The sequence below is a fragment of the Rhincodon typus genome, chromosome 25, assembly GCF_021869965.1.
Source record: "Rhincodon typus isolate 14 chromosome 25, sRhiTyp1.1, whole genome shotgun sequence".
NCBI lineage: Eukaryota > Metazoa > Chordata > Chondrichthyes > Orectolobiformes > Rhincodontidae > Rhincodon > Rhincodon typus.
The window spans coordinates 38,565,103-38,576,061 of record NC_063356.1 but is presented as its reverse complement, the minus strand read 5'-3'; the positions used below and the strand labels follow the sequence as shown (position 1 = coordinate 38,576,061).

Genomic DNA, 10,959 nt, shown 5'->3' with positions numbered 1-10,959 from the left:
AAACGTCAACTTTCCTGCTCCTCTGATGCTGCCCGGCCTGCTGTGTTACTCCAGCTCCACATTGTGTTATCTCTGACTCCGGCATCTGCAGTTCTTACTACCCCTTCTGTAGATGCTGCCTGACCTGGGATGTCTTAATGGTACGAGCCCTTGACTTGCTATCGGTCCTGAATGTTAGTTATTATTTCACAAGCCTGCAGACCGTCCTTACAAATAATATATTATCAGCAGATGCACAACAATATGGACATCTGGGGCCAGGTTTTAGGTCACCGAACCAGGCTGTTGTATCACACCGAGATAGGGAGAAGCTGAATTATAGACTAACTGCAATGGAACACCACAGTAAACAAAAAAAAATCACAAGCTGCATGGCAACTCCCCATGAACAGAAACGTCAGTGTGCCACTCTCATAGTACTTTGCTGCTTTTAAAGCTGCACTGTAGCTCTCCCTTGTTGGGTGAGAGTCTCCCTGGAATACACACCATCAGCAACCCATGAGGGCAGCCCAAGTGTCTGTGGATAGCAGCAAACCCTTGAAAGCCCAAATGTTAATGTCCCTCTCTTGACTTCTATTTGACCCATTCCGCAGGACAGTAGACGTGACAATGCGGATCTAATCAGATGAGGTAAAGAACTCATCATTAGGGCTTATGCCACTTTTTAAACTTACAGTCATAAGGATAGAAGAAGTAAGAACAAGCAATATGATTCTCAAGAGGGACATTCCATGGGGAAACACCTAGTTAAAAAAAACATAGCAATCGTTGGAAATGAATAGGGCGTACTGGAGCTCCATTTTGAAACATACAAGGACCATAATGTGTCATTCACCAGGCTGACTAGTTTACCTTTAAGTAGATCAGCCCCACCATTCAGTGCAAGCACCATATCTCTTGAACCCCTTACAGTACACAAACATACAGATCTCAATTAGGAATGTATTCCTCAACTGAGCATCCACAGCCCTTTGCAGAAAGAGAATTCTAAAGATTCAGAAACCTCCAAGTGAGAGGAATGTCCTTAGTTGCAAATAGATGGTTTTCCTTCTCCCGAGCATCACAAGCCAAAGACTCCTCCTGTCCATTACTGACCCTGTGTAATTGATGAGCATTGTCAGAGCATGCTGTAAGGCACATACCTGGTTAGGTTTGAAGTAGCTGAGGTTGAGGTTGGGATAGCGGGTAAGTGGGTCAATACTGTACTGACTAATGTTCTTGTTTGTGTTTTCGGGTGTAGTCTGTGACAGCAGCTGGTAGATGCTCTCCCTGGAGAAGGACATACAATAAGATTACACTTCATACAGGAGACAATATTGACTGGATTTAACATGCTGCGTAATAGAGGATATGAGATGAGAATTCTTTTATTCTTTCGTAGAGTATGCATTTTGCTGGAAAGTCCAGCACTTGTTGCCCATTCCCTGCTGCCTTTGAATGGAGTGACTGCCTCGGTCTTGACAGCAGGCAGTTCAGAGTCAACCACATTGCTGTGGGTCTGGAGTCACATGTATCAGATGGGTAAAGATGGGGAGGTTTCCTTCCCTAAAGAAGGTTAATAAACCAGAAGGGTTTTAAAAACAATCAATTTTAGTTCCACAAGATTACTGAGACTAGCTTTACAATTCCAGATTTATTAATAAAATGTTATATGACATGGCGGGATTTCAATCCTTGTTCCCAGAGAATTAACCTGGTCCTCTTACAGATACACCATTGCTTGATCATCTTTGAAATGTAACTTGAAACCTCATGAGATTAAATGGTGCAAGGTATTGTAACAAAACACGGCCATCTGTATTTGTATTTGACAGGCCCAATAGCCATTTCTCATTAGGACTTCTTATCTAGGCTTGATAGACAGCAATAACACTGCCTCATTTCCTTAGTGGTGCTGACACAGTGACTCTGCACTCCCCATTTCCGAGATCTGAGATCTTATCTGGTGTCAATGCAACTGATGCAATATGACCTGGCCAATCATTAGGGATGATTATCTGCTCACTATCACACGGCAATTTGTGGAGCTCATTACATTCAAATTCACTTTATTGGCTGTAAAGTGCTTTGATGCATCTTGAGATTGTGTAAGGCGCTATATCAATGCAAGCTTTTCTTAAAGACCTCAGAAGCCATGGCGTTGCCTCTCTGTCTGGGCCAGTAGTTACTGATATTGCATAATGATTTGCCAATAGCATTTCATTTCTTCCACCACTACATATTCACTGCCTGGTTCCATAAACAGTGCTCTCAGCACCTCACCCAGGAGGTGACCATTTTTTATGATTATAAGGGAGTTAGACAAAGGAACATAATATCCACTAAGCAGACAAAAGGTGATTATTGGAACGTACATGATCAAAGAATCAGATGTAAACTGGGGGTTGGAGCAGAGCATCTTTCTTATTACTCATTCATAGGATATTGCATCACTGACTGGACTGGGATTTATGGCCCATTCCTAGTTGCCATTGAGATGGTGGCAGTGAGTTGCCTTCTTGAACGGCTGCAGTTGAGAGGTAGACAAGGACAGCGGATGTGTAAGGACACCATCACTTGCAAAATCCTTTGGTGTTGGTGAATCATTGCCCTGGAACTCCCTCCCTAAAATTACTGTGGGTGCCTCTACACCTGCAGCAGTTCAGGAAGACATATAATTTTGTGCAACTGTATTGAGATACGCAAGATAGCCCAAGCCTAACTCGCCCAACATTCACCAACACAATGTTGAATGGAGAGTTTAGGAGCGCAGTTTCTTTGAACATCTGTTCACAGAATGTGGACATTGCTGTTTGGACCAGCATTTATTGTCCAACTCTAATTAGAGAGGATGATGGTGAGCTGCCTTCTGGAACTGTTGCAGCCTCTGGGGTTTGGAACGTTCACAATGCTGTTGGCCCAGTAACACTGAAGGAACTTACAGGTGATGATATTCCTATCCAACAGTAGGCACTGATGGCAGAGTCAGCAGCTTTGGAAGGTGTTGTCAAAGAAACGTTGTGAGTTGCTTCAATGCATTTTGTAAACGGTATGTCCTGCTGGCACTGTATATTGATGGTGAAGGTAGAAGGATGTTAAAGATGGTGAATTGAACTACTAATCAAGTGAGCTGCTGTGTCCTGAATGGTGGCAAGTGTCTTGAGTTTCTTAGGGGCTGCACTCATCCAGGCAAGTGTAAAGTATTCCATCGCACGCCTGATTTGGTTGGCACCACATTTACAAGCATTCACTCCCTCCACCACTGATGCTCAGTAGAAGCAGTGTGTACTATCTACAAGATGCCCTGCAGAACTTCACCTATGATCCTCAGACAGCACCTTCCAAACCCGCAACTACTTTGATCTATAAGGACAAGGGCAGCAGATACATGGGAACACCACCACCAGCAAGCTCCCCCCCACCCCCTGAGTCACTCACCGTCCTGACTTGGAAATATGTTGGCGTTGTCACTAAATTAAAATCCTGGAACTCCCCCTCTCAGGACATTGTGGGTCAACTTACAGTACATTGACTGCAGCAGCTCAAGAAATCAACTCACCACCACCTTCTCAACGGCAACTAGGAATGAGCAATAAACACTGGCCAGCCAGTGACACGCACGTCCCATGAGTGAAAAAAAGAACCTTGTGCCTTATAGATGGTTGACAGGTTTTGAGGAGTCAGGTGGTGAGTTACTCACCACAGGATTCCTAGGTTCTAACCACTCTTGCAGCCAAAATATTAATATCGCTAGTCCAGTTCTGTTCTTAGTCAGTCTCCCAGGATACTGATAGCAGTGGATTTAGTGATGGTAATGGCCATTGTATGTTAAGGGGCAATGTCTCTTGGATTGTCTCTTGGAGTCTGCTTGATTTCTCCGTCTCCCACCAAATATACAGACACTAAGATCATCTGAGCCTTGAGTTGAGCCTAGTCTACATGCCCATCCAGGTGCATTTCTTCATTCACAATGAGCAAGAAATTCCACACTTTTAAGAAAAACAACCATGGTCAGCGCAACGAAAAATTAGGCAGAATGAAAAGCACATGAGTGACAATATATTCAAAGCTGTTTCACTCCTACCTCTCAGCCAGGAGCTCCAGAGGGGGAATTCCCATACTCCACTTCCGTACTAACCACGCAGCATCAAAAGCTGCAAGGAATCCACGTGCAATGCCAGTCCCTAATGGCCAGAAGGGCTGAAAATAAAAGAGTTGCAGGAACACGTGGTAACTCATTCATTTACATTCTGCAACTTGTATGTTTACCTTGTCATGGTAAATGACATACTACAGAAAGATCATGAATAAGGCAGCACAGTGGCTCAGTGGTTAGCACTGCTACCTGGGTTCGATTCCACCCTTGGGTGACTGTCTGTGTGGAGTTTGCACATTCTCCCCGTGTCTGTGTGGGTTTCCTCTGGGTGCTCCAGTTTCCTCCCACAGTCCAAAGATGTGCAGGTTAGATGGAGTCGCCATGCTAAATTGCCCATAGTGTCCAGGGACGTGCAGGTTAGGTGGATTAGCCATAGGAAATGCAGGATTGCAGGGATAGGATGGACTTGATGGGTCAAATAGCCTCCTTCTGCACTGTTGGGATTCTATAAAGGCTTTAAAAAGTGCTATTGTTAGCTTGGCTCAGGTCCCTTTGTGGACACGAACGAAATGAAAGGATGGTATGTTGCCTCCTGGGTGCCAGGGTCCGTGATGTCTCGGATCGTGTCTTCAAGATCCTTAAGGGGCAGGGTGAGCAACCAGCAGTCATGGTGCACATCGGTACCAATGACATAGGGAGAAAAAGGACAGAGAATGAAAAACGAGTACAGGGAGTGAAGTTGGAAGCTGAAATCCGGACAAACATGGTAGTTATCTCTGGATTACTACTAGTGCCTCGTGATAAACGAGGTAAGAAATAGGGAGAGTGTGCAGCTAAACACATGGCTACAGGGCTGGTGTAGGAGGGTGGGCTTCCAGTATGTGGATAATTGGAGCACATTCTGGGGAAGGTGGGACCTGTACAGTAAGGATGGATTGCACCTGAACCGGAAGGGCACAAATATCCCGGGAGGGAGGTTTGCTCGAACTGTACGGGATGGTTTAAACTAGTTTGGCGGGGGGTGGGAAACCGGATTTGTAATTCAGAGGATGAGGTATTCGGCCTTCCAACAGACACAACAGGGAGTGAGGTGGGTTATAAAGAAATGCGGTCAATGGACCGTAGTTGCGGATACTGAGAAGGTTTGAGGTGTGTATGCTTCAATGCAAGAAGTATCAGAAATAAGGCGGATGAACTTAGAGCATGGGTCGGGACTTGGAACTACAACGTTGTGGCCATTACAGAAACTTGGGTAACTCAGGGAGAGGAATGGATGTTGGAAGTTCCGGGATTTAGATGCTTTAAAAGAAATAGGGAGGGTGGAAAAAGAGGCGGGGGAGTGGCATTGCTCGTCAGGGCGAGTATAGCAGCTACTGAAAGGCAGTTCGAGAATGTTATGTCTACAGAGTCAGTTTGGGTTGAGGCCAGGAACAAGGAAGGAGCAGTCACTTTGTTGGGGGTTTTTTTACAGACCCCCTAATAGTTGCAGAGAAGTGGAGGAGCGGATTGGGAGGCAGATACTAGAAAGGTGCAGAAGTCACAGGGTTGTAGTCATGGGTGACTTCAACTTTCCAAATATTGATTGGAAACATTTTAGTTGTAATAGTTCAGATGGAGAGGATCTTGTCCAGTGCATTCAGGAAGGATTCCTGACACAGTATGTAGATAGACCAACACGAGGAGAGGCCACTTTGGATTTGGTGCTTGGCAACGAACCGGGCCAAGTGTTAGACCTATTGGTAGGAGAGCATTTTGGCGGTAGTGATCATAACTCTGTTTCTTTCACGATAGTCATGGATAAGGATAGGTACATACGGCAGGGTAAAGTTTATAATTGGGGGAAGGGTAATTACAATTCAGTTACGCAAGAACTGGGTAACATAAATTGGGAACAGATGCTGTCAAGGAAGAGCACCACAGAAATGTGGAGATTGTTTAAGGAATGCATACTTCATGTGCTCGATATGTTTGTCCCTAGCAGGCAGAGAAGATGCGGTCGAGTGAGGGAGCCATGGTTCTTGAGAGAGGTCGAACGACTGGTTAAGAGGAAGAAGGAGGCTTATGCAAGGTTTAGGAAAAGAGGAACGGAAAAGGCTCTAGAGGGATACAAGTTAGCCAGGAAGGAGCTGAAGAAAGGGCTTAGGAGAGCTATAAGGGGGCATGAGAAAACCTTGGCGGATAGGATCAAGGAAAACTCGAAGGCTTTTTACACGTATGTGCAGAACAAGAGAATGACCAGAGAAAGGGTAGGGCTGATCAAGGATTGTAAAGGGAATTTGTGCACAGAGCCTAAAGAGATAGGAGAGGTTCTTAATGAATACTTTTCTTCAGTATTCACAACTGAGAGGGACCTAGTTGTAGAGGAGGACGTTGCGAAACAGGCAGGTAGGCTAGAGGAGGTTGATGTTAGTAAAGAAGATGTGCTAGGAATTCTAAGGAAGTTGAAGATAGCTAAGTCCCCCGGGCCTGATAGGATTTATCCAAGGATTCTATGGGAAGCGAGGGAAGAGATCGCAGGGCCTTTGGTGATGATCTTTTCGTCCTCACTGTCCACGGGTATAGTGCCAGAAGATTGGAAAGAGGCAAACGTCATTCCCTTGTTCAAAAAAGGGAACAAGGATAACCCCGGAAATTACAGACCAGTTAGTCTTACGTCAGTGGTGGGCAAATTATTGGAAAGGGCTCTGACAGACAGGATTTATGATCACTTGGAAAGGCACAGTTTGATTCGTGATAGTCAGCATGGATTTGTGAGGGGTAGATCATGCCTCACAAACCTTATTGAATTCTTTGAAGAGGTGACCAAACACGTGGATGAAGGTGGAGCAGTGGATGTGGTATATATGGATTTAAGTAAGGCGTTTGATAAGATTTCCCATGGTAGGCTCATGCAGAAGGTAAGGAGGCATGGGATAGGGGGAAATGTGGCAGATTGGATTCAGAATTGGCTGACCCTTAGAAGACAAAGGGTGGTAGTGGACGGAAAATATTCAACATGGTGCTCAGTTATGAGTGGTGTACCACAAGGATCTGTTCTGAGTCCTCTTCTATTTGTGATTTTCGTAAATGATTTGGATGAAGGAGTGGAAGGGTGGATTAGTAAGTTCGCGGACGATACGAAGGTGGGTCACGTTGTGGACAGAGTGGAGAGCCATTCTAGGTTACAAAGGGACATTGATAGAATGCAGAGCTGGGCTAGGAAGTGGCAGATGGAGTTTAACCCTGAAAAGTGTGAGGTGATTCATTTTGGAAGGACTAACTTGAAAGCAGAATACAGGGTTAACGGAAAGATTCTTGGCAGTGTGGAGGAGCAGAGGGATCTTGGGGTTCATGTTCACAGTTCCCTGAAAGCTGCCACCCAGGTAGATAGAGGCGTATGGTGCATTAGCTTTCATTAATAGAGGGATTGAGTTCAAGAGCCATGAAGTTATGCTCCAGCTATACAAAAGCCTGGTTCGGCCACATCCGGAGTATTGTGTCCAGCTCGGGTCGCCTCATTATAGGAAAGATGTGGAAGCGTTGGAAAAGATGCAGAGGAGATTTACCAGGATGTTGCCTGGAATGGAGGGAAGGTCTTACGAGGAAAAGTTGAGAGAGCTAGGGCTTTTCTCTTTAGAACAACGAAGAATGAGAGGCGATTTGATAGATGTGTACAAAATGATCAGAGGTATAGATAGAGTAGACAGCCAGAGACTTTTTCCTAGGGTGGAGGTAGTTATTACGAGGAGGCATAGTTTTAAAGTGAATGGAGGTAGATATAGGGGAGACGTCAGAGGTAGGTTCTTTACTCAGAGAGTGGTAGGGGCGTGGAATGCATTGCCGGAGAGGGTAGTGGAGTCAGCCTCATTAGGGGCATTTAAGCGGCTAATAGATAGGCATATGGATGATAGTATAAGGTAGCGGTGGAGGTTAGATAGACCTTAGGTTTCGGGTAAAAGTTCGGCACAACATCGTGGGCCGAAGGGCCTGTACTGAGCTGTACTGTTCTATGTTCTATGTTCTAACAAGGAATCACCAATATGTCATTCACTCTGCTTTGTCCACCCCCTATCCCAAGTAAGACACTTTCAGAAAAGGGAAGTGGAGAACTGTTTCAACTTGCAGACAAAGTTTACTAATGCAGTGAAGATCCCACCTACAAAATCAATGCGCAAGGGAGGGAGGGTTAGGCAAGGTGGCAAAGAGGCGTGTTTACCTCTGTAGGCTAAACCTGCCAGGAAGCTTATCCTGGGCCTACAGATAGTTGATTTTCAAATGGCCTGCTGCAGCAGGAACGCAAATGTGTGTTGGTGCCCATTTGTGGAACTATTAGCTTGTACAGTACAGTACAGTCGGTTCTGATTTAACGCGATAGTTCTGTTCTCGCGTTATAAGAAAATTGCTTAATAGCTGCGCCTTTTAAACTAAAGGGGGCGGAATCACATTATAGCCAATACAGGTAAGGAAAGTTCGTGTTCTACAAATAGCCGTCTAAATTCTTCAATCGCGTTAAAGCCCATTTGTGTTGAAGAAACACGCATTATAGCAGAACCGACTGTATGATGTTTTCACCGATCTTGAGGTTTAGAAAGGGAACAGAGGAGTAACACTAGGCTGATTGCTTACTTATCAAGGTGGGACAAAAGAGTTGATGTTATTTCAAAGCAGTGTAGACTTAAGCTGTATTTCATTGAAGTCTTTTATGATAATGAAGAGAATCAATGATTTTTGAGTTGACATTTTGTTCATTTTAGATCGACTAGGCAGGAGGAAGTGGTACAAGTTTCAATTGTCCAAAGCCAGATCCATGTTACAGCAGTGAAGCACAGGAACAAGCTGCTGGCTCATGTAGTCACCACCTCCTCAATTAATTTCTGTTCCCGAAGATGAGAGTCAAAGAAGAATTTCCCCAAACTGTTGCTTGTTTTGATTTGGATTTTTGATCCTTCTGAAAGGTAGGGTGCAGGGGACTGAGGATCAGATATTACAAAGCATATGGTATCAAGAGTTAGACTTCTACTGGGTGGAACAGCCCTCGATGTTTGCCCTCAAATGCTGATATGGGGGTAGCAGAAAGCAACTGGTCCATATGAAACAACAACCCAGCAAAGACTAAATTTCTTCTGAACAACAGGGACGATCAGTCAGAGCCATTTTAAACCCAGGCCCTGTTTTGAACATGGAGATTGTAACGGCATGCAGGCAGCCCAAAGGTAACATGTCTGATCAGTCTGTCTGCAAGGATTGATCCCCGTAGACAGACCGACACCAATAACCCCAGTGGGTATACCAATCCTAACAGATGGTCCCCAATATAAACAAACCGTGTTTTTGTAACAACCAAACACTCACCTCCACCAGGCAGTCTCCCACCAGGGCGACCAGTAACCGGTGTCCGTGCCGTTCCTTCACCAGCGCGGCATTCTCTGACCGGTACATGCAGGTGAAGTCAAACATGGCCACATCCGGCTCCCCGCGGTGATTCTTGGCAAATTCCAGATGGGGAAGCTGGTACTTGGTGGCAAAGTTGGCAGCTTCCCGAGCGTAGGAGAGGAGGGATTCCAAACAGACATTCTGCGGAGACAGCAGGGAATCTGCGTCTTGCTTGTCCTGTCAAAGTGAGGTCGGGGGCATGTTATTCCGTTAAATCACCCAAAATGCAGCAAAGGGAGGGAAGCAAGAGCTGTAGCAGATAGCTTGGTGGGGAGGTGGCTCTCCGTGAACTCTGTACTGAGCCAGACACATCAGTCTCAGCGGGATGATACCATTGTCCTCAGTCTCTTTGGTTATCTGGCAAAAGGAAAATGACCCAGTCTGCCTCTTCCTCTGTTGGCAGTGAGCATCGATATTGAGCAAAGAGAAGATTGTACAGGGGTTCCATTGGTGAAATACTCATTGCCTAGTCTGGTACAGTATTACCTCTGCCAAAGCCTCTGGTGCCATGACTAAGAGTTGGCATCGTCAATAGAGGACTGGGGAAGCATCTGTCCATGGATGGCCCTCTTCAGTGACATCATGGCACAGACTAGACACCACTAAGGAGGGCAGCAGATACCACCAATCTATTCCGGGAATTCCATCGACTCGGTGAGCATCCCCTTTTGAACTGCGTGAGTTAATCCTGGGATTTACTCAAAGACGATTGAAACAGGCTGGTGTTGACCAATTCCAGTTAGAGACTGACCACAATCTAAACGCAGGTATGCCAGTAACACGAGATGCTGGGTAAGATTTCAACCAAAGTTAGTCAGGATCTTGGAGACTGACTTATTGACCATTCCCAGGACCTCTGATATAAGCGACAGCGCTAGAGACTGGGGCGAAACAGTCATTCTTTTACTCAGAAGATTCCAAAGGGTTGGAGGAAATGCTAGAGGCTGCTTCGAGAGAGGAGAAATGAAATAAGTATGAAAAGAAAATTCTGAGGAACATTCTAGGCTAATTGCTCCATGATATTTTTCAACTTTAGTCTTATCCCTCCCAGTTGAACCTCTGCTCATAGCTGTTTTGATGTGGAGGTGCCAGTGTTGGACTAGGGTGGACTAGGTCAGAAATCACAAAACACCAGGTTATGGTCCAACAGGTTTATATGAAAACACAAGCAAGGGCTACGCTCCGAAAGCTCGTGTTTTCAAATAAACCCGTTGGACTATAACCTGGTGTCGTGTGATTTCTGACATTGCTGTTTTGGCATTGCTCCAATTGAAATGGCTAATATTGAAAGGACGGACGTCCCAAGATAGGTCACCATTCCATCTAGATACCCCACTCAACCATAATGAAAGGAACAATAATTTCAGGCCAGAAGAAGCTGGTCAGGATTTCTGCTTCTCATTCACTAGACAGGTCATCACAGGTGAGGATGAAACAAAAACAAAGTTGCTGGAAAAGCTCAGCAGGTCTGG

At 45.3% G+C, this 10,959-nt stretch overlaps 1 protein-coding gene across 1 annotated transcript in view; it reads right to left on the bottom strand.

Moving 5' to 3' along the window:
* LOC109918782 (F-actin-monooxygenase MICAL3-like) overlaps positions 1 to 9,997 on the bottom strand; it is a 46,274-nt gene extending 36,277 nt beyond the window's left edge. Inside the window, exons 1-4 of the mRNA XM_048611845.1 lie at positions 9,974 to 9,997; positions 9,407 to 9,664; positions 4,064 to 4,179; positions 1,143 to 1,269 (exon numbers count right to left, since the gene is read on the bottom strand). Coding sequence (XP_048467802.1) covers positions 1,143 to 1,269; positions 4,064 to 4,179; positions 9,407 to 9,664; positions 9,974 to 9,997 — 525 coding nt within the window. The remainder of the gene's footprint in view (positions 1 to 1,142; positions 1,270 to 4,063; positions 4,180 to 9,406; positions 9,665 to 9,973) is intronic.
* Positions 9,998 to 10,959: the final 962 nt, after the last annotated feature.